The sequence below is a fragment of the Sander lucioperca genome, chromosome 9, assembly GCF_008315115.2.
Source record: "Sander lucioperca isolate FBNREF2018 chromosome 9, SLUC_FBN_1.2, whole genome shotgun sequence".
Classification (NCBI taxonomy): Eukaryota; Metazoa; Chordata; class Actinopteri; order Perciformes; family Percidae; genus Sander; species Sander lucioperca.
This window is the reverse complement of record NC_050181.1, coordinates 2,622,751-2,647,327: the sequence shown is the minus strand read 5'-3', so window position 1 is coordinate 2,647,327 and position 24,577 is coordinate 2,622,751. Positions and strand designations below refer to the sequence as shown.

Below are 24,577 nucleotides of genomic sequence, written 5' to 3'. Positions count from 1 at the left end.
GATAATTGTAACAGTTTTGTATTCATCATCTCCATGTTAGTGATTGTTTGTGCTGAACCTTTCAAACTTAGATTAAAGCTACCACCGTTTGTTTGCTACACATACACAACTAAAAGGGCACTCGGAGAGCGCTGACCTCTGCCAAGGCATGCCCTATCTCACACAATGCAGTGTGAATTTTTCCAGTCGGGAACAACTGGTGAATTAAACACCACATGAATGCAGCACAAAAACCCAATCCCGCAATGTCAAGTGAAAAAAAATTACTGCATCCGCCCTGTGATTTGAAAAAGCTTCAAAAGGTAATGGTTTTCTTCCTTGGCCCATGCTACACCCTTACACCAAGTTTCATGAAAATCGGGCCAGTAGATTTTCTGGGATCCTGCTGACAGACAAACAAACCAACCAACCAACAAACAAACAAACAAACAAACAGACAAACCAAACTGAAAACATACCTTCCTTGGCAGTATTCTACTGTTGCAACACTGTTCCAGTGACACAAAAGTAGTCATTGCTTGCTTTTACATAGATAAAATGAACACAAAATATGTGCATATGTGTAAGTGTTAGTCAGGATGAAATAGCTGGTATTGGGATGTGTAGCTGATCATTAGGTTTCATCTCTAGATTTACTATTAATAATAAGTGCAAGGTATTGTTGAAACAACTGGGAGCAGAACATGTTATAAATTCTTAACATATTCTGTAAAACTGTGTTACTGAACAAACATCATTTTTTCATTGGCATACGTGTTTTTCAAACCTTATTTCTTTTTTAGTTTACCTTCTTAATATGTTTCATGTACGTATGAGCATGTGGGTTTGTGTGCAGAATAATTTGGTGCAGCAGAACCACGAAGCTTCTTCACTGAGAAGGAAGTGTGTGTGTTGGTCACACTAAAGCGATTCATTTCTGCCAGCTCACATGGACAGTGTTACCACCATCCGAATATCTCCACAACTTCTATAATATTCCAACTCTACTGGGCCTGAAGGTCTTTACAATCTTAAGACTGGAGTTTTACTATGCTAACAGCATTTATTTAAATGTTTCCCCTTTTTTAAAACAAGTTTTATTTCAATTCCACAACATAAGAATTTAAAAAAACATAACAGTGATTCAACCCTAGAGTATGATTTCTCTTTTATAAATCATTTTTGTGCTGTGAAAGGGTTGGAATCACACAAAGCTCTTCTATTATGCCACAGTGACAGTAGTGACATTTCACTGGTCTTTAATTACATTTTAGGAAATAATTTCAGAGGTGTACTTTCATTTACTGTAAGCTCAGTTCACATCAGTTCTGTGTAGTGCCCTGGGCATGTTGTGGTTTAAACTCAACTGGCCACTGTCCTTTTATTCTCAGTCAGTGCTGAAACAACAGGGCACATACATCCAGCTTTGTGTCAAAAGGGCTCTGGCTACCAGACTGATGACTCACTTGACTGGCTGCTTGGTGGCTTTACTGGAGTTGTGGTTACCGTACTGCCTTTTCTGTTGCTGAACACTGATGTTCCGTTTCCAGCTGATGAATACATGCCGTGTCTGCGCTAGGCATTTAGGTTTGCAGACTGGGTGAGTGTTTGTCATAGTGGGAACTGTGATTAAAAACAAACAAACAGCTGCTTGTGAATACAGAAAGCAGTGTGTGTGTGTGTGTGTGTGTGTGTGTGTGTGTGTGTGTGTGTGTGTGTGTTGGATGGTAATCTAAACTGTGGATGAACGGTCATGTATTTAGGCCCCTTTTTGACCGCAGGAAATCTTCTCTGGAACTAGGAACCTAGTAGAGGGAGGTACTTTCTGAAAGTACAGGAACCTTCCTGGTGGGGTTTGCAGGGATGACTGTCACTGATTGGTCAAACACACACAGCCCGGCTGCTTCAACTCGCCTACAGCTTTATTCATAAAACAAGGAAGTACTCTCCTGTCGATTTATGACAATTTTAGGACGAGGGGAGAACATTTATCTTTGTTTAAAACATTACAAATAAAGTTAGGCTTTGCTGTCAGCTTCCCCACAAGGAGCTGTGAATGAGAGAACTCATTCACATTTATTTTCTGATTGTTCCACAGCGGTTCAATGTAAAGCAAAATAAATAACCCTCAAACACTCAACAGATGATTTACTGTGGATTCAGATGCTTTTAGTTTCATTCTTCTCTGAATTTCATTCGCAACAATAAACAAGGAAGTAGGCTACTCTAGTATCGATTCATGGCCCTCTTGTCAGAGGCAAACATGTTGCACCTTAGATTGCACTATTGTCAGAGGTCCTTGTTGCTGATCAATCACACAGTTTCTGCTGGCCATAATATCGGCAGTTTTTTTGCTGTGCAGTGGCGATTTCTTTAAGACTGCAAGGGAAGCTCGGCTTCCCCTAAAATGTCTAAAATGTAATGGTCAAATATGTACTATTGTGTTAACATTTTATTGACTAAAAATGCATTAAAATACGTTCATTTCGAAGATGAGTTCGTTCAGAATCAGCTGACTCGATTTCCTTCTCATACATTCCCGTAGAGTCACAGTGCATTTCCCTGTTGAAGCCTGGCGTCCATTGACTTCAATGGGGCTGCTTTGAGCAGTTTTTTTCAGTGCTTCGAAACTAGACGGTCATTGGATAAATGCTGCAATTATGTCCCGCCCACGGACGCTCAGCGTCTCTGGGGGTCAATGGAGCAGTGGGCTGGCCTGGACGCTGGGCTTCTGCGTGAAGATTGGAGGCTCTGTCGAAAGGATGCATCTCCTTTTGATTGACAGTGATTTTGTTCTATAAAAAGTCGCCAAAGCTGTTCGAGCTCAGCTCAGTCCTATCGCAGATTTTGCAAGTGTTGTTGAAAGACGAATTGCTGCAACCTATTTCTTGGTATTTACTTGGCGAAATTGCTAGCCAATTTTCATCATACATTTCATACAAGTATACACCACATTCCTTTTTTCAGTTTAACCTAATTCCCACATTTTCTCCTTCGAGTTTAATATTGTTTTGTTAGATTGTTTGTTCATTCATTCATTCATACAGTCGGCTAGGCTAGTGTTGTAGGGGTGAACTAGCCAGCTAGCAAACTGCACACGATGGGAGACAATGCTAATAATGTCGACCTGATTTTGGCAAAGCCATTTGAAAGTCTTCCTTACGAGGATAAACTTAGAATTAAACAGCAGGGTTAGATCAACACTTAAGATTGATTTAGTGCAAAAGATAGGGCAAAGTAACAGGTCTGTTCAGCTCTCCTGGTATGACAAAGTTAGCTGGCTGACTGGAAGTGTCGTGACAAAAAAAATCATCTCACGGATATTATAAATTATTATTATTATAATAATGATTATATTATTATTGTATTATATTATTATATAATATTATTACTATTATTATTATTATTATATATATTATTATAATATAAATAAATGGACAATTTTTATGATGTAGGCCGAAAATGAGCTTCCCCTCTTTGAAAGACCAGCAGCCACCACTGTTGCTGTGATATGTGATCTGTGAAATTTGTAATCCATACATTGTTTGTCTTTCAGGCTGACAGTCTGCTGACGTGAATTTCCCGCCTATCTTCTCACCACTTGCTCCTGGAGAACAGCTTCAGCTGTGAGTACACTTTCATAGTGCTTGGGTGGGAATATTGTGGTCAGAGCCTTGTTGCTGACAAAGCAAGAAGAGATTAGTTTTCTATGTATCAGAGCTATTTGCTGAAAACATCACAGTAAGCCCGCAGTACAGTACATTGGTCAGTATTAAAGATAGGCCTAATCCTTTCTAGCACTTGACCACTTTCAGATTGCTTATACGATAAATGTGATTGTGAGCAGGCCCTTGCAGCCCTAATATAGATATTGATACAGATATAGATACAAGTGGTGAACAGGAAGTGGTAGGTGTATGATGTGTGGTGTGTCTATCAGGGTTAAAGGTGCTGTAGGTAGGATAGTGAAGATCCAGGACTTAGCCAAAAAATTTGAACATCGACAACTTCTCAGTCCCTCCCACCTTTCAGGTAAAGCCCAAAACGGTCTCCTAAGCCCCTCCCCCCACAAGGGAGAATGAATGCGTGTGCATGAGCAGTAATTGATACGCAGTTAGACACCCCCCCTGGCCAAGATTGGTGTATCTGAACAGGGAGCGGTGGATTTTTGCAAATCGCACTACAGGCTGTAGGTGGTGCCAGAGGAGCCAGATTTTTTTTTAATTACCTGCTTCCTGTAGTTCTACTCGAACATAGGGTCAGTTTCAGCAAATATGACAGAAAGTTAGTTTTTTAAGTCTTACCTACTGCACCTTTAAAAGGCCCAGCCAGTCACTCCACAACAGCATATACCGTATGATAGCCACCCTGTGTGTAAAGGAGGTGGTGAATCACATCAGTTTGCTCACAATAACCTCAGGGGCACAGTCCAAAGCTGCACACTGATTCATTTCTGTCTCAGCTGTCATCTGAAGGATTCATGTTGAGCCATGTAGACAGTGAGGATGCCAACTGGTGACACTCACCAAAAGGCCCCCTCTGTGCCCCAAATCCTGAAGACTCTGCCAAGCCTTCAGTTACCTCCTTAGTCTCCAAGTCATTTGTTATAAATCACACCGGCAATAGAAAGTTTTGTCTTGTGTAAGTGCTGACACAGACCATACTCATACAATACCTCAATGGGCGTTAAATTGGGTGACTTGAATAGGATGGGGTAATTAGTATATGTGTGTGTGGGTGTTTGAATTTGACAGAATGGCACTCCCTCAATTATTAGGCTTTCTCAGCAGATCCAATCAAACAGTGAGTCATCCAGAGTCAAAGTTGCCATGTGTCCTGACCCACCAATTATTTCTCATTTCTTTCTTTTTCTAACAAACACATGGTGTGACAGCAGAACCAACCTAAAATGGTCTTGTGGCCCAGTGGCAATAGGTTCACAGTCTGGCCTCTCTTTCTGTCTGTACAGTAGGGCAGTGGGTTGCCATCATGTGGCCTCCACACTGACGTCAGCTTTCAGCTGGCACAAATTGGTGTGTTGTTTCTCTCCCTCCTCAACAAACTCTTCTCAGCCTTCACCCGTCTCTCTGCTGGAATCTGCTTTTCTGCACTGAATACAAATACAAACAGCAGAGTTTCCATGGTGTTTCGATGTTTTAATTAGTTTTTGACAAGAAATCCAAGTCGACAAGTGTTTTGCATTTTTTTTTCAGTCATATAGCTAATGTGGCTTTGGGGTAAGTGTTTAAAAACGTGTTAAACTGTTGAATGATGTTTGATAGATGAAACACTTTATTTTAACTGAAAAGTTAAAATAGTAGCAGATTCATTTCCTGTTGATCAACTATTCAATCAATCGACTAAATCTTTTAGCCCTACTTGAATGGAAATGAGCTTTGGTGAACTCATATTTCTCATGTTTATAATCTATAATTTTATCCACCCCTCTCTGTGCTGTATATGTACTGTAATAATTCCAATAAGCTAGAATGTATATATTATTCTATGGTTATTATTGCAAGTCTGACATCCGCATAGAGTGTATCAACTGCTTTGTGTGTAGTACATGCCCACACAAACAGTGTGGGAAGGAGGGATAAGATTAGAAAAGAACTTATTGCAGCCTAAATATTGAAATGGTTTCATATTATGTGCTGTATGAATCAAATTAAGATGATGTGTCCAAGAGGGTTGTCACCCCAGATAGGACTTACAGACTTAAGCACAAAGTGTAAAAAAAAACAAAAAACACCCAGTGAATACAGGAGAGTGTTTTTGTTGTAGGTAGGAGTCTGTGAATGTCCCTTGCTCGTATAGTAGTAACAGCCCAGCAGCTCAGCATTGATTTGTTTGTATGTCATTAATTGTACATGTAGATATGTCATTGTACATGTAGATATTCCAGAAATATGAAACATGCAGTGTCAATGTAAAGTCTATTCATCCCTGGGTCACCACATATATGTCATTATATCAAATTCAGTTGGTAATCTGCATAGCTGCAATTAAATTGTAATATATTTTCAGCCGTAGTCACAAAATAGTCCAGGAGGAATGCAGTGTGGTTGCAGGTGTGATTTGCATTATGAGCAATAATAAATTAGCATGTAGCCTTCTGGCCATTCATCTAACATTTGCTTTCTGTTGTCTGCAGCTACTACATCTAATATAACTTTTTCATAGAGCATATTACAAAACAAATGAAACAAAAGGCGGCACACACCACAGTATCATAGTAAATGGGACTATTGACAGCAATACAACATGCACTGTTTTTCATGTCACCTGCGCTGTTATACTGTAAGTACTGTGACTGTAATCAAAAGAAGATTGTCAGTTTAAAGACTTTGTGTTTCAGGCAGCTCAATCTGTGACCTGGGGGCCAAAAGAGAGGAGGCCTACCTTATTCTACTTTTTCTTCTATTTGCTTCGAGAGGTTGTCAACAGTAATTTTTTTAATCTTCAGCTTAATTTATGAAAGATTAGTAATGACAAACAATACGATTTTGAAATGCTTTCTAAAGGCAACATCAGCAAACTAACTCCAAGGCTTTTTTTTGTTAAGATGATTTGACTTTGGAGTAGAGACAATGTTTCAAAATAGATTTGTGGACACTGAACAGTGACAATTTTTAAATTGGTATAGATGAGTGATGTAATCCCATCAGTAGTGCTATCAGTGGACATCAGTGTTGTTTATTCAAGGTGTGGATAAAGCGGGTGTGGTGTTGTTTTGATTGAATGAATGTGGGCAGGCCCAAAAGACAAAGAGGACCTGCCACAGTTGTGTCAGAAGCTGTCGTGTCTTGTGACCAGTGCTGCTTACTTCTCCATTTAGCACTTGCAATTTGACAAGTGAGTATTTGGAGACTTACATGGAATACATACATACATGTACATGTACATACATGTTTTCCACTGAACTGATCAAAAGTTGGGTAAGTAAAGTAAATTTGCTTCATAAGTGCATAGTACTGTACAGTATGTTCTTTGATTTTTGTCCTTAATATTTCCTTCAGTCAACAGTAACTCCGATTTATCTTATCTGGGTGTTAATGAGTGACTACTGTAAAGTTAATTCATCATGGTTGTGGCACACAGATGGCTTTGAAAGCTCTCACTGTTGGACTACAGAGTAAGAGAATGTAATATTAACGCAGTTCCACACATGATTTCTTGAGCCTCCTTTGTTTTGGCGCAACAAAAGCTACCTTTGTGTGGGTGTCCCAGCAATTTTAAATGTATGACCATGACCGAGTCGCCTCTACATTTGTCTATTGTGCACAGACGCTGTGTGACATAGATTGACTGGTCAGATGGGCAACGTTTCTCACTGGTGACATGCAGCCCTGCTGACCTCTGATGTAAAATATGTGACACAAGTGCAAACTATCCACTTGTCCATCCATTCTCTATAAAAACTTATTCTTGTTCAGGGCCAATGAGGGGCTGATGTCTTCCAGCATACACAGGGCAAAAAGGATCTGAACAGGTCTATCACATCCACAAGCCCATTTATACTCAAATTCTCACCTGCAGACCATTCGAGTAGTCACTTAATGAACACGTCTTTGAACTTCGGCAGGAAATCATAGCACTAGTAGGAAACACCCTACACAAAAAACTACTTAACACACTAACCACTTAGCTATTTTGAAGGGATAGTTCAGATTTATTTAAGTGGGGTTGTATGAGGTAATTATACATAGTCAGTGTATTACCTACAGTAGATGGTGGTTGGCACGCCCCAGTTTGGAGAAGCAGGCAGGAGTTAAGCTAAGCAATGTGCTGCTGTGGACGGGGGCAACAGCAAAACGGATTTTAACGACCTACAAAAATTAATATACACTATACACTATATTTAGAATATTTTCACCACTTTAAGTTGCCGTCAGACAGCCCTGATTAATGGCGCTGACCCACTGCTAATACCAGCTCTACTGTACTCGACTTGACTCGACTCGACCGCGGTGCCCCGTCCTCCATTTTCCATTGCAGATTTAGTACCGCCTCATGCCTGAGGCGAGCGTGGCTGGTCGTCATAGCAACGCAGCAGGAAACTGCCATGACCTAACGCGACACACACACACACACACACACACACACACACACACACACACACACACACACACACACACACACACACACAGAACATTGAAGGTGTGTTGTTTTTGACTCTCTGCATGTGGCTGTTGCCACAGCCAGAAGGCAAATTTTGTTTCAAAAGAAGCTTGAGGCAGCAAAAAAACCATTGTCTGTCGCTAGCAATGATGACGCAGTGATTAATGACGATTCTCTCTGACCAATCAGTAGGCTGCAGGTTTTCACGTCACCTTTTGGTATCGCCTCAGCTCGCTTGGAACCTCGACGGAGGTGAAACTAAAAAAAAATACCTGTTAGCAGGTACCAGGGACTTTATTTTGTAATGGAAAACCAAAAAAGGCGAGTAGAGTCAAAGCGAGTCGAGCAGGTACCATGTAATGGAAAAACGCCATATGTTTACATGGGTAACTGACGCCCTTTTATGCTCTTGTCAAAGCCACTAGACTCCATTGACAAAAACAGTAATTTGACCTTGCAGGACACAGTTGCAGCAAGGTAAAGCTGCAGAGCCTTTTCTCTCCAGTGTGCCCAGAGACAACATACTTAACTCATACTTTAAGCAGTCATGTTTAATGGAAGAAATAATAGCTTTAAAGAAAACTACGTCCATGGCCTTTGCTTTGTCCTTGTTGTTGAGTTGATGGTGTACTCCTAGCACAATGTTCCCTTGTGTTCTCTTCAAAATCCAAGTCAAATCCTTACAATCTGCATCTCGAGTGCTGCCTCATGGCTTTGCATTCTGTTGCCCGCTTCGCATCAACAATCAATTATTTGTAGAGGTACAGGCAGCCACCTAAGGGATGACATATTGCTTGGGTTACAGGGATAAGAGTTTACTTGAAGTTTGTTTCTCAAGGTGAAGCACTGCATTTTCTAGTCCAGTGTATTTTGTCAATGATCTTTTTTGATTTAAGTGGTCTTGTCGGTTTTAGGTTGTAATGCTCTTCAGAGTCTCAGGCTCATTATGACCGTGGATGTACTCACAGAGCCCTGACCTTTTCACTGAAGTGCTGATGGCACTACTGGGAAGATTGTTTTTCTTGCATGCAGCTGCAGGTTTCTTGTAGATAATGTGTTTCAAAAGTGATCACTGATGTGTCCTTTCAAAGTGATCAACCATCTGCTGTCAGTCTACCCTAAAAATATATATATTCCATACGTTGTGTTTGAAATATACTATGTTAACACAGAAGATTATCTAAAATGAGGCAAACCATTGACAACAGTTGTAGTAGTATTAGTAAGCCTATAAGTAGCAGTACTACAAAATGTATAGCCAGGCAGTGTGCTACAAATGTAGAGATTCACAAAATAAAAAAAAATTAAAACGAAAGCGTATCTGTAGCATGAAACATGCAGGTAAAAAACCAACGGTTGTGGTTGAGACACCGGGTAGTTAAAGTTCTTGAAAAAACAGTACTAGCATTAAAATTAATTTGTCTATTACATAAAAACGTTGGTTGGACTTCCCTGGCAGAGAGGCGTAATAAACACTGGTATTTGTTTATCTTTAAAGCCCCCATTAGTACGCTAATTCCTTTATATCACAATGATGCTGGACTGGAACTTAGGATCTTATCTAACATGCTGTCATGACGGACTTACGCTTATGATCCCACTAACATTCTGCATTTGGAAAGTCAGCCTTTTCACTCAGTGCTCCTAACTCATTGAATGACCTACATGGACTATGGACAGTTCAGGGCCATGACCACGGGCCACAGTGTGGCAGTGTGTAATTGGTTAAGCTGATTTTATTGTTTTCATCTGTTTCTATCCTTGTTTTATCCCTGTGCACAATTGTCTAACTGATTTCTTTGTTTCTGTTTATATTACTTTAAACTCAGCATCGTTGTAAATGTGGGCCTACCCTCAATGATCTATCTGAGATATAAATAAAGGTTGAATGAATGAATACATAATTAAGTCTTTAAATAGATTACTGATTCTACGTTAAATTTTTCTATAGATAGTTGTTTTTTTCTGGTTATGGTCACAATAACCACCACAGCTTTACCATCTACTTAAAACCTTTGTACCATGAAGTATAAAGAATCTGAATGTGAAACCTAGATTGGACTTATCTATGCAAACTCATACATTATTGAGAATTTTTCTCTCATGCTGAGATTTGAACCAGCAGCTGAATCTTACAGATGCTCAAAACACTAATCCCTTTGGTATCTGCTGTCATTTTCCCTCTCATATTTTCAAATAAAAAAACCAAGGACAACAGGAAGCCACAATAATGATTTTGTTTGTGAAGCTACAAACAAGATAGGGTTGTTTGTGCAGCTGAGAAATTCTCTTTTCATGCAACTTGACTTAGCAGCTTCTGGAAAGTACCAACAACAGCCTTCCTCACCAGCAGTCCGACACTGACTTTAACACAAGAGCAGAGTGCCTGTTAAATAAGTGGTGATGTGAGGTGGAACACGGGGGTGGAGGGTGATCAATAGTGACATGGAAAATATCGATTCATTTCTGTCACAAAGATTAGTCACTCATGTCTGCCTTTTGGTGGTGTTCTACCAGCTGGTGTCTTTCTATTATTGATGAGTGTACAGTCACTGCATTCCAAACAGGCTGAAAGATGGGACTGGACTAACAGACCTTCAGGCACACACACCATGCACTCTATCACATAACAACCTTTTTTCACAGAACCATTATCACAGAGTGTATTTTATGCATTAATACATACTGTACAAGGGTTAAAGTTTTTTTTGGTTTTTTTTGTACGTTTTTTAGCACATTTACTACAAATCGCATATATTTAAAGCTTTAGTGCGTAACTTTTTGATATTAATGAACGTCCGTTACATTCAAGCCATTGCCAAATGAGTTGCTACACAGCTCCACACAACTCTCTCTGTATTGCTCAGTATGGCTAAGTTCAGAAGATTGTGTCGTCTGGTGACTTTCCTGCGCAGAAACTCGAGTGAAGATAATTATCTCTTCTGAAGAGTCCATCATGTTTTTTTAATCCTCCGTGTCCTCCTTGGCTACAAGCAACTGCGTGGAGGAGGGGTGGGGGTGGTGTGCGATCACGGAAGGCTAGTATCATGTGGACGCGCCGACAGTTTTGTTGTCATTACTTAGAATTCCTCATGGGGGAGACAGAAACTACGCACTATAGCTTTAACATTACACGTAGCCACAAAGCTGAACCTCAATTATTTTTGTACCAACCGAACTGTGTGTGAGGACAGAGTATTAAATATTGGAAGCTGACAAAATGTCTAGTCATTTGTAAGATTTATTAACCTACTAATTTATTTCTTCTGGCAAAAGTTTTGTACAGCTGCTTTTTTATTTAACATTTAAGAAGTTTGACTTATTTTTTAAATAGAAAAAAAGGTTTTGTAGACACAAGACAGAGTTTACAGCCATGCTAAGGCTATGTTAGACTGTACTTACAGTGTGCACAGTGGTGCTTTAAACTAAATACTAACGCCAGCATGCTAACATGCTCACTTTTTCATTGCTACTGCCCAAATCATATAGTTCTGTTTTATACCTTTTACTGTGTTTTTTCTACCTTCAATGTATATTTCTATTCATTTTACTACAGTATGAATGTCTTCTTGTACAAACTTGTAACTGCTGAGATAGGTAATCCATTACAGTTCATATAATGTCTGCTTTTTAGTCAAAGTTGTGCATTGCAGTCCGTAATGCAACACAGTTTAGAGACTTGTCAACGTTCTGGACACAGAATTGCATTACCAAGTCAAAGCAACTCTGACAATAATTGCAGACATGATGTCCACTGTGAGGGAGGCAGGCAGAATAACTTTTGGAACTGGTTACTTCATATCATTGCTCTCCCCTTCTATCTGCCTCCCATGTGCAGGCGTACTGGTGAGGCTGCCCAGAGCAGGAGAAGCAGGAAAGAGCTGCGTTTTTGGATAGAGGATCAGAGACACGGAGAGAGAGAGAGAGAGAGAGAGAGAGAGAGAGTCTGGCTAAACATCCCAGCAGGATGAAGAAAAGCAGGAGTGCACAGGGGCTTACACCAGGCGACGTAAGTATTACTCATCCCAACCATTCATCTGTGCAACCGTGGATCCATCCATGCATTCATTACATAGCCACTCGTGATTTCTTTTTTTCTGAAATTCCGCATCTCGCCTCTAAAGTTTACAGCCCAATTCTGCAGTTTGCACAGTTGCTATAAATTGTGTAATGTTTCCTCCCGAACAAAGATACAGTGAGCTCTGGTGGGAGTACATTAAGGCAGCAAGGTGCAGTATGTTGGTGCGGTGGTCGGTGACTCATAAATAGATGACTGTACTGTACACAACAGACTGCAGGACATGCTGCAGGGAGCAATATTGGTGTGTGTGTGTGTGTGTGTGTGTGTGTGTGTGTGTGTGTGTGTGTGTGCGTGTGTGTGTGTGTGTGTGTGTGTGTTTATTTGTTTGTTTGTTGGAACAGAGACTTGGGGATGAAGGACAATGTTTTGTGTGTGTTTGCGTGTGAGAGAGAGAGAGTTAAGAAGATGATAGAGACAGAGAGTTGAGGAGTGATGCAGTGTTGACACGGAGGCAGAGGGGGAAGAGGAGGAAAGGTGTTAAAAGACAGCTCACACCAGGAGACATTTAGGGCATGGACTGAGTGGAAACATGAGGAGGAAGGACAGAAATCCGACAGAGAGGCCCATCTGTCTATCCTCCACACCACTGCTGTTTATGACTGGGCAGGCAGGCCAGATCATTTACGTTGACATTGTCCAACAGGAGCTCTGAGGCCAAGCTGCGTCCTGGATGATGAAAGTTTTCCTGCTGTGACTGGCCTCCATCACTCTCCAACCCCCCTAGAATGCAGGACTGGCTAGTTACTGAATATTTATGATAGTAAATATAGGAATAGGAAAGGAAAACGCATCTAATGGTGTTAATTTTTTCACTCCTAATAGAGAAAATACACAATTTAATCCATTATAATGACCATTAATGTCAGGAATTATTAATGGTAATATTTACTTTCATAACAGCAGTAATTTAGGTAATGGCAGACACATGTTTCGAAAGGCCAGCACCTAAATGCTTATTCAATCTACTGGGTATGTTTGCAGGCTTCTTCAAGAGTGTATGGCTGCAGTCTGAAGACCTCCCGTCTCCTGCCATAGCACCAGGGAAAAACCGTACCAATTTATGTCAATGTTTTTTTTGGTTTATTGACGAACAGGGTTGGGACTAACGTGTCTCAGGCAATAACTAGTAATCTAAAGCATTATTTTTAAAATTAAGTAACTAAATTACCGTTACTGAAAAAGGCTTGTTCGTTATTATCGCTGCCATCTGCCATGCGTAAGCCTGGAGGGAATCATGCATTCGGTCTTGTGTGTGCAGGGGTCCGTTTCGGAAAGCAGGTTTAGTGAAAACTCTGAGTTTGTTAACCCTGAGGTGAGGGGAAACTCTGGGTTTTCTGTTTCAGAAAGGGAAGTTAATCAAACCTGAGAGAGAGAGGGGTAACTCCAACCCGTTTCAGAAAGAGAGGTAACTTAACCTCAGAGTCAGTTACTATGGTAACTGAGTCTGTGAACCTAACCTGGTCGGGAGCAGGTTTTCTTCAAGAAACCTCGAGTTTCTCTGTCTCCTCCCTCTGACAGCACTCTTTCATTTCCTCATTCATTCATTCAGTCTGTATCAGGCACATTTTAGCGCAGTTTGTTGTCTGCATGAATAAAAAACAGGGTTGGTTTATTAATTTACTTTGCAGGGAGTTCAACATACATCGTGAGATGATATTTAGGCCCCGACTATAGATGCTTTTTGATTTCCAGATACTAGCCCACCTATTTGAGCGGTATCGTTTTTCTTCCCAGTCTATCAGTTATGGAGCCTACATAACCTTATCCGTCCTCACATCACTAACGTCACCCATCTTGGGCATGCTCTACATCCCAGCACATTCTTTGTGTCGCATTATGTTTTTTTTGCAAACGGCAGTTTTCTTTATAATATTGGTGATGGGGAGCATATTAGTAAAGCCACTGTATGCAGAGCCATCAAAAAAGTGTGCCTCGCTCTGACTTAGACTTAGAGACTTAGACTTCTCTTTATTGATCCTTTTGGGATGACTCCCACAAGGAAATTAAATATCCAGCAGCAGATTTTAGCAGCATACAAACAAAACACTCTTTAAATAAAGAGGTATAGAAAAAAATACAGTATAAGAATAACAATATACATAGACTTTTAGCTAAATATTTTTTACAAAAAGTAAACAAACAGTAAAACAACAATAAACTACAGATAAATATATATATATATATATATATATATATATATATATATATAGGACTGTGTATGGTATTGTGTTATTGTACAGTTAATAAATAAATGACATTTAGCATAAATTAGAAATTAAGAGCAGTTAGAGTGTCCAGGTATGTATGTGAGTAGATTATAAAATTATTGCACAGTGAATGAGTGAGTGAGTGAGTGAGTGAGTGAGTGGCTACCACTCCTTCCCTTCCTTCCTGTTATGTCCTCTTTACCCTATTTACCCTATTTCCTCCTCCCCCCGAGTGAGGAGTTGTAGAGTATGATGGCATGAGGGACAAAGGAGTTCTTGAGTCTATTGGTCCTGCACTTGGGAAGGAGCAGCCTTCCACTGAACAGGCTCCTCTAGTTGCTGATGACTAGTTGCGGTGTGCAGGGGGTGGCTGGCATTGTCAGTAATGTCCAGCAGTTTGTCCAATGTCCTCCTCTCTGCCACCGTCACCAGTGAGTCCAGCTTCATGCCGACTACAGAGCCGGCCCGCCTGATCAGTTTATCCAGTCTGGAGGTGTCCTTCTTGGATATGCTGCCCCCCCAGCACACCACAGTGTAGAAGTCTGGTAACCACAGACTGGTAAAACATCAACAGCAGTTTTCTGCAGATATTGAAAGACCGCAGTCTCCTAAGGAAGTACAACCTTTCTGTTTTTCTGTACAGGTGGCTGGTGTGTGTTGTCCAGTCCAGTTTATTATCCAGCCACAGCCCGAGGTATTTGTATGACTGCACAGCCTCCACCTCAGCTCCCTCTAGCAGGACTGGTCGCGGTCTTGGTCTGGACCTCCCAAAGTCAATGACCAGCTCCTTCATCTTAGAGGTGTTGAGCTGTAGGCAGTTAGTGTGACACCAGAGAGCAAAATCCCTCACCAGACTCCGATACTCCTCCTCTCTGTCACCCCTGATACACCCAACGATGGCTGTGTCATCGGCGTACTTCTGTATGTGACACAGCTCCGAGTTGTAACAGAAGTCCGAGGTGTACAGGGTGAAGAGAAGAGGAGCCAGCACTGTGCCCTGGGGGGCTCCAGTGCTCGCTCGTGAAACGTGTTTTAAACGTTTGTGTAGAGTTCCCTGGATACAAACCAGTAAGAGACATTAAAAAGATTTAAGAAAAGATTGTAAATCATAATTCTGTTAATGATGGTGCTGCAACCTCAGAATGGGATTAGTAGTAGTTTACTTTTTCACCCGCAGGATTGCACCTAAATGAAATTATAGGTGTAGCCTACTACCATTCCAGTTTTCACCAGTAATATTATAGGTTACCTGTGATTAAATATGAAATGAATACACTATATTAGAGCTTACGCATTGACTCGAGCAGCAATTTTCTCCCACACCAATTCTCGCTATTTTACAGCAGCCGCTGTGTTGCTTTTTTTAACTAAATACATGTTCAAACTCGCTGTATTTCCGCCGACCAGTTTGTTTGTGGTTGTTGCCATGGTGAATCGTAGTATCATGGTTCCATTCATGCTGCCTTTTTATTGTGGTGGTGCACGCACTTAACTCTGAGTGAACCTACTCTGAGTTAATTGAACCAACTCAAATCAGCTGTTCTGGAACCGAAAACTCAGAGTTTCCCATCTCAGGGTAAATCAACTCAGTTTGTTAAACCTCCTTCCTGAAACGGACCCCATGTGTGTATCTGTCCTGTGGCGCTCGTGTGTGTGTGTGTGTGTGTGTGTGTGTGTGTGTGTGTGTGTGTGTGTGTGTGTGTGTGCGTGTGTGTGTTAGGGCTTTGACGGCGAACTTCGATATTCGAATATAATTCGAATATTAAAAAAAATATTGATATTCGAACGAATATTAGGCAGCCCTTAATATTCAAATTTCGAACCTGTTATGGGCATTATTTTTTTCATTATGTGTTTGCTTGTAAACCTTGTTTTCAATTCAGATTCCGAGGCTTTTTCACGCATTTCAAAATGTAACTACACGTCGCGGTGACGCACGTCGCTCGGCCGTGGCTTGGGAGCGCATTTCCCCCGACTCATTTCCTGGTTCTCTTTCTCCATAAACAACATAAAATCAAGGAGAGGGTTAACTTTTCCTGCTACAGATTTCCCACCGTGGTCAGAAAGAACAGGGGAGACACTTTGTTTCTCTCACTAAGACTATAGAGTCGCTACTCGCTCTGAAGCTACCGGTAATCACCGTCACTCTCTCACAACACACACTCCCCAGACACACACACACGCACACACCAGCGCAAAAGTATGAACATCAGACCACTTACGTAGGCTACGGTGAAATATCTGACCTTCCTGTTGAAAGCATATTGTTTGTGTTTAATCCAGGGTCTTTAATTTAAAAAAAAAACAAACAGTGGTGGCAGTGTGTTTTTCTTCTAACAACGTCATTGCACGCCTACTGACTGATACACTGCCCTCTGGTGGACAGAACATATACGAAGTTTGATACCAATATAAGCCTTACTGAAGGCATTTAATGGTCAAAATATTATTAATAAATATTCAAATATATTCGAATATTAATATTCATAAACAAACAAACTTCGAATAGGATTTTTGGGCAAAAGTCAAAGCCCTTGTGTGTGTGTGTGCGCGCCTGTGCGTGCGTGTGTGCGTGCGGGAGAGAGACAGAGTGAGGGGAAGAGAGGGTGGACTATTGCACAAAATGTTGCCTAATATTTTTTGTGCACATTTTTGTAAGCTCAAGGACCTCTCATGGTTGCAGTAATTCACAAAAAAAAAACTATTTTATTGACTGCTCTGTTTAATATACCATCATTGAGTGCAAAATGTACAGAGGCATTCAGCATTAATTCCTGTTGGCACCATTGCCCTGTCATGTTGACCAAAAAGTTGCCCAGTGTATCGCCAGTGGTGGGTTAACTGACAAAGGTATTTCAGCAGCTGGCATTATTAAATGTTTTAAATGACCACCGCAACCACGAGAGGTCCTTGAGCATACAGTCATAAATGTGCACAAAAAATATGAGGTTGATGCGTACAGTAGTATTCAAGATTAGCTGTGGATAGTGAGACACAAATGCGCACACACACACGACCGAACGCATGATGAGATGACAATAACACCAATACTGAAATCAAAGCTAAAGCCACATTGGCAGCATTTCAAAGTAAATAAAAAGTTGCTTATCACAGTAACAAATTACTTTTTGGTTAAAGTAATCTGTAAAGTCATTTAGTTACTTTTTTAATTAGGTAACTGTAACAAATTACTATTTTCAGTAACTAGCACAACACTGTTGACAACATTGTAATATATTTTATAAAAAATACAATAGACTTTGTTGGGGATAGAACACTTAAATACTGGACATATTTCTATCATTGCCCTTGGTGTTTACACAGTTCATGAACATGCATTCAGTGTGTGACATTAAGATGTATAAAAAACATCTAAAGAACTGAAAAAAAACTGAATCATATAAACAAAAAATAGATACATTTCTTTAGAAAGCAGACAATCAACAATGTTTCAAAAATCATATAAAAAGACAATGCTAATGTGATATAGTTCAAGATGCAAATATCAATGAATTAGCAGTTAAATTATATGTATGTATTTCATTGTGGTTATACAGTCTAAGGTCATTTTCAAGCCAAAGTCATTTTTCTTCATTTCACAGAAAAGTGAAATGTGATTCTGTAAAGATATCTGCCATTCTACACCTCAACTCCCTCGAGTGTCTTATCTGCCGCCTTCCATTCCGATTCCATACTTCCTTAATAATTAAAGTAGTCTGTCTTTTTGTCTCTTTGGCTCCTAGATTAAAAAAATCAGGCACCTCATCAGGTCATGCTGTTAGAACTTACCACCTTCTTCAAAAAAGGCTTTTTGGAAGCATCCCAGAGAACACTGGAGTTGTTTGGACTCTGCGTCCAAGAAAGGCCTTTCATCTTCATCGAGAAAACAACCCACTCCACCTCTGTTTGACAGTGGAGATACACTACCTCTGTTTCAGACTCATTGTTTTACCTTTCATCTCAGTTCCTGTCCTTTTATGACCATGTTTAGGCACATATGATAAATCCAGCTTTCTAAATTTACTGTTGTTTTGAATTCTAAAATTCTCAACATCCTTATCCTACTCCCGGCTTCTATACACTCAAAGTGAATTAGCAGTATTTCCTCTTCCAAGTGCCATTTCAACCACAGATGTGGGATCAATCAACGGAAATTACATGTCCAAATGCGAGAGGTGCGGTCAATACACAATTGATACATGATTTGGCAGTAAACCAGCAATGGCACTGTGACATATTGACAAGAAACTATTTAGATGTCTGATTATAACGTTTGACAAGAGTGATTGTGTAAGTGGAAATGGCTCCAGATCAGAGTCGTCGGAACAGAGTCATGTTTTGCCAGATTTAATTTTCACCCTTTTTCCCCGGGACAGGAAGAATCTATCTTAAAAAGACAGGCACAATAAATCAGACAAATTGCATTTCCTAGAAGGAGCAGGGGAGTCAGCAGAGCTTTATTTATGGACAATCAGAAAGAAAGGCAGACACACGCCTGTCTGTGGTTTCTAACTGTCTCAAGCGTTCAATCTGTCTTCCCCTCTCTTATTCAAAAACTTTCCCTATTCAGCAGTTTACTGTCTCATTCATGTTTCTTTTTTGCTTCCCAATTGGCATGTCCCTGCCATTACTGTCCATCGCTTTCACTGGAAAGAGAAGGTGGGATGACTTTCTCTTTCCATCTGTTTTTATTTCTTAGATCACTGTTGGCTCTCATCATGTGACATCACTCTATCTCACTTTCTTCTCTCTTTTAGCTTTTTTCCTTTTGACCTTCATCTCTCACAGGACTTTCTAAATCTCAGAGAGGATCACTCTGTCCTCTTTGAAGAGCCAATTTGGACTTGGAACATACTTTTCTTGATGCAATAAAGAGGACATTTTAATGTGAGCAGAATCAGTGCTGTCAGCCCCTTGGGAGATGTAATTTACGGTCACAGTGTTTTGGACGCATCACCTCAACAAGACAGATGTGCATTTGCTTTCACAGTGGTCCTTTTGACTTGTTACCAAGCTTAGGTAAATGCTACTAGTTTGATTACTAGAGCTGAAACAATTGGTTACTTAATTAATGAATAAAAACCCCTGAATCAAAACAATCAGCTTCTCAAATGTAAGGCTTTGCTGTTTTTTCAGTCTTCTATGATAGTAAATTGAATACCTTTAGGTTTTGGACTGCTGATTCGACAAAACAAGACATTTGAAGACATCACCTTGGGCTTAAGGAAATAGTCATTTGAAAAACTAATCAGAAAAGTAATCTATAATGAAAATAATTATTAACCTTGGTACCTACTAGAGCTAGACCAATTAATCGGCCAGGACCAATATATCAGATTGCAGATATATAAATACGGGTGTATATAAGTAACAAGGAATTGCAGTACAGAGCATCATTACATAGTTTGTCCACAAGAGAGCACTGATACGTTAATTTTTCAACTGTAAAATATTCCACTAAAAATGAGTATGAAGAAAGTTGTTAATGTTTAAAAAATAACTATCGCCGATATATTTGATTTTTTTTAAAACTCATAAATAAGGATATTAGTAATGGCCTCAAAAATCCTCAGTCTCGGTCGGGCTATAGCATACGTGCAACAAGTAACTGCATTTAGGTTAATACTGTCAATCAAGCTAATAAGTAGTTTGACCTTTTACTTTCACACTCATCTTTTTCGTCTCCTGCGCCACATACAAAAATGGACCAATGTTTTCTTGTTTGCCAAAGTCATGTTCAAGGAATTCCTCGATCCTATCATTCCACCACCCCCTCCCCCCTCCCCCGGCATCATCGTGCCACCCCATCTCCCTTGTTTATTTAAAACCTGTCGCCAAGATTCATTTACACTTTCGCGCAGTGAACATAAAGTGGAGGGTGATGTATGCAGAATGAGCTCTGGCAGCCTGCCTCTGTTTCCTCAGTGCCCTGGCTTGTTTACAACCTGTCATTACAGTGAAAGCACCCAGGGCTCCTTACCGGAACCTTCACACTCAACCAGGCTCATAAAATACACAACCTATATTCAGCACTGCTTCATCAAAACGTCAATTGGCAGCTCAGGTGTCAAGGGTCTGAAATAGGCTTTGATCAAACGGTTAATTTGTCTCTGTGTTGTTAAAAGCATAAAACATTTAGCACTTTAGGGACATGTGCAGGATAGGCAGATTGTTTAGTTTGTTAAAATATTTGTACCTTGAGTCGCTGCAGAAAATTTTGGTTTATGTGTGCTGAATTAGTCTCGTAAATCTCTCCTGTTTTACCCCCCAAGCCTTTATATTATAAATTACTTAATTCTTGATTTTCCTTTCATTCATTTCCTTTTCATTGCTTTAACTTTTGGCTTTTCTTCTATTGGTTATATATGAATTCATTTTGTGAGAATACTCATTTCTGTTTAATCTTGTTGTTTTGGTGCCACTGTCATTAGCACAAAAACATTTCACCCATATTTTCTTCATGTTTATTTACCACAAAGCCTACACAGAGGGAATATTATGAGCCAATTTCATGGAAATCTAACCCATGAAATTGTCATTTTTGTCATTTTTTTTTCATACTCAGGAGAATAAGGATCCTCCTGTGGGGCAATTTTCCACAGGCAGCACACTCGGGGTAGAGGTGTGCAAAGTCCACAGGCGGTTTTCTGGCAACCTGCAGCTGCCTCCGTTGTCATGGCGACAGGCAGAAAAGGAGAGGGACAGGGGCAGGCCGCTAACACCTGAAGAAGATCCAGTGACCCGTACCAGACCCACAAGTCTGCCCATCACCTCTCTGCCCCGCATCGACATCACAGAGGCTGACCCTGACAGGTAAGGATCATCACTGGGATACCATGTTTACGACGCAGTTTTTATATAGAAGAAATGCCACCATGTTATATATTACTCATATTATGTGTTGTGTGTGGAGAATTATAATACCACATTCTCTGCTTTTTGTTCTTAGTTTTTTGAGAACTAGTTTTTAGTTTGTATTTTGTTGTGTGTTGGTAACAGTGGGAGGCTGGTGTTTTCTCCCATCTGCTTTCGACATTAGATTTGCAAATTAAGTAAAGTTGGCCGTGGCATTTATATTTTTATTTTGGTTCACCACAGGGTTTTCAGCACCTTGTTTTCTTCTTACTTTTAGTTGTTTCTTACAGTGATAACTGTAATCCTGTGCCCTGGAGAGAAACGCAAATTCTAAGGCATCAGATAGTACAAAATAATTTGGCAGTAATTAAATTAAATACACTGTTATTGTTGTGTCTACCTCAGAGGCAGAATACAGTGGGCTGCTGTTATATGTATAAAAAAAGAGTTTTTATTATGGCTACTACTTTAATTATTGAATGGCAATTTGCTACATACTCCCTTTTCTTTGAACCTCCTATGACTCAACCCACTAAACTACAGATGATTATGGGCTCTCTTCAGAGATGTATTGTAAGTTGGTTTTATCTCTATAATCGTCATACTCTGCTCTACTGATTCTTAAAAACATGGGTTGCATTTATCTGGATTAAAGGTCAGGAGCTGGAAAAGTTTTGCTCTGTTATTGCACATCACTGTGGACTCTCCATGACTTTTAGTGTTATTTTCCAGCTGTTGTTGATTAGCCAATCAGCTTGTTGATGGTGTTGTTTTGGATTTGGATTTGCATTATAAATATTGCAAAGGGGGGGTCCAAAAGATATCTACAAATCCAAATATTTATAAACTCAAGAGTCACATTCTTCTGAGTATTTGAGTGAATATAGTGCAGTATCGTGAATAATTTGATCTTAGGGAAGGATATCTTTTCTTCAATATGCTTTTTTGGCACCTTATTACAAAACAACTCCTTATTCTTTAACACATTCAAACCAGTGAGAAAAGCCTCTGATAGTTTTCCAAACAAATTTTAACTGTTTTTTGAAGGCCGTACTGTAGCTTTTAAACACCAGGAAAGTGCCGGCACTCTTCTTGCCTCAGACTTGGTTGTAAAGCAGCTACACTAATGGAAGCCAGGGGAGAGAACAGGGAGCTCAGGTCGGACCAGGCAGACTGCAGTGCTGTTGCTGTTAATCCTGGCCAGAAACTGTCACCACACAGCTCACCGAGATGCTTTCGCAAGCAGGTGGTAAACAAGCATCTCCGTCGATACAGGCGCTTCACTGTAGCAAATACCTGGTAAGAATTTCTTTGGTGTGTATGTGTGAATGGTAGAGACAGAGATGTGTCAACTCTGTTTATGTATTGTGTTCTTAAAGAATTGCAGAAAATGCATGGTTTATTTATTACAGTAACTCACATAGACCCTTATTTAGCAGTAGTTTATTTCAAGTTGCCAAAAAAAATGGCCCTGCTCCAGGGTGAGTTAGAGTTCAGGAGAATAGATGCCGTAGGCCTACAGAGTACACAGAAGTAGCAGTAGTAGTAGAATTATAATAGTTTGGCAGTTTTGACAAATAAAGACAAAATCTCATCCAGAATCCTGTGCTGCTACAGTTCTACTCTTATTTATGTGTTGAAATGTGTGAAAGATGATGACATTTTTTCATCTTGTTACATGGCTTGGTTGAAAACTTGATTCTGCCAATCACAGCATTCTGTGGTCTGCTATTTCTGTATAACAGACCATTGCCATGGATGGAATTTTGATCATAGACTCTGTCGGACCATTTTTTTATATGAATAAAATTGTTTTTAAATGATTATTTCTGCTCATACGGAGGTCATACAGCATACAGCATTAGTTAACTCCGTGTTTAGCTCACACTGGGGCGACCTGGCTTCCACTGGAGAGCCGTGCTCATCAGCGGTAAAGTTGACCGACCCGACCGTAATACTGGCGTCATCAGTGGGTTACCTCAGAATGAGTAGCCGTTTAATAAGCCGTGTAATAAGCGGGATAATGTAGAGCAAGCCAGTCATTATTGCAAATTGAACCCCTTCAGGCTGATTAAAGACCCCGTCCTGCATCAGCCTAACAAGGTTCTAATTCGCAATAATGATCCGCTCGTTTTACATTATCCCTTATATTAAATGTGTCTATTGTTGAAACATTAAAACGTACAAGCTGAGCATAGTGCCAAGTGTTTTGCATCTGCTATGTGCTGTGCTGAAGAGAGATGTCTTCCTTGACCTTTGCATGAATAAATGTTCATCATCAGTGCTCATAATTACATAGTTTGTTCTCTGGATACAGTGTGTGCAGTTTTGGGGTTTTGAAAATATATATTTATATAGCAGTGGTTTAAGTTAAGAAAGCCAGCCTGTTTCTTTTTTTCTCTGTTTCCAGTCGGATGCTAATGCGAGGCTCTGGTTCTTCTCAGTCTTCCAAATGTCACACTGTCAGGGAGGGTTGCTTTCCGCCTATTGAGTCTCTACTGCTAAATAAACTCTACGTATCTGGACGTACAATATATAAACACTGACATAGTGTTGAATTAATACTGATGTTTTCTAATACTCTGAAACACTGTCTTCTGCCAGAGCTAGAACATTATGTTAATTTAGGTTACATTTGGTAATTTTGTAAGGATAGCATTCTGATCAAAGAAGTCAAACCTGTCTGTCCTAATTTAAGATATTGTGACTGAAATCTCAAACGCTTAGAGTCAGGCTGTTCTACTCTTAAACAGGACAATAAGTGCATCACATGCTTCACATGTTGGACTGTAATATCGATCAGCAACATCTTGGGAACCTTGTCCCACACACCTCTACTCTACTAACAGTCTCTCCTCTGACCATCTCAGCCCTCCTCTCCTCTCCCTGTGTTCCTGATAATGCTGTTCTAATTCCTAATAGAGCAAAATAAACCTTGGTGAATTGGCTTGATAATTTTCAAAGTACCTCAAGTACATAAAGAGACTTGCAAACGTGAAAAGGTCAGTGTGTTGCCTGAAATGGTCTATTATTGTGGTGATTGGGATTTTAAGTAGATGTGATGTGACCTGAAAGCCATAACCAAGGTAGAAAGGGGCTCTCCGTTGTTCTCCCCCCCCCCGGGTAAATATCAACAATACACCGTATGGGCATTAGTGACAGTTTCAACGTTGACAAATAAATAAAAATCAGGATTTTCCACTTTAATAACTCCCCTTTTTATACTGTATAAACTCTAGCATATGCTTTTATAGGACATCATAGGTAAACAAGGGAAGGGCGGGTGGGATGATGACCGCACTGACTAATCTGCAGTAGTATAATATAGAGGGGA

At 40.1% G+C, this 24,577-nt stretch overlaps 1 protein-coding gene across 5 annotated transcripts in view; it reads left to right on the top strand.

Annotated features, from left to right (window-relative positions):
- LOC116045752 (cAMP-specific 3',5'-cyclic phosphodiesterase 4B-like) overlaps window positions 1–24,577 on the top strand; it is a 52,320-nt gene that overhangs the window by 1,295 nt on the left and 26,448 nt on the right. For 2 of the 5 annotated variants that reach the window (XM_031293625.2, XM_031293622.2), the window contains exon 1: window positions 22,355–22,542. In XM_031293625.2, coding sequence (XP_031149485.1) covers window positions 22,370–22,542 — 173 coding nt within the window. In that variant the 5' untranslated portion in view covers window positions 22,355–22,369. Of the gene's footprint in view, window positions 1–3,535; window positions 3,606–6,901; window positions 6,918–11,938; window positions 12,110–20,953; window positions 21,202–22,354; window positions 22,543–24,577 lie in introns of those variants that run through there. The other 3 variants (XM_031293605.2, XM_031293610.2, XM_031293616.2) reach the window with 3 other exon arrangements.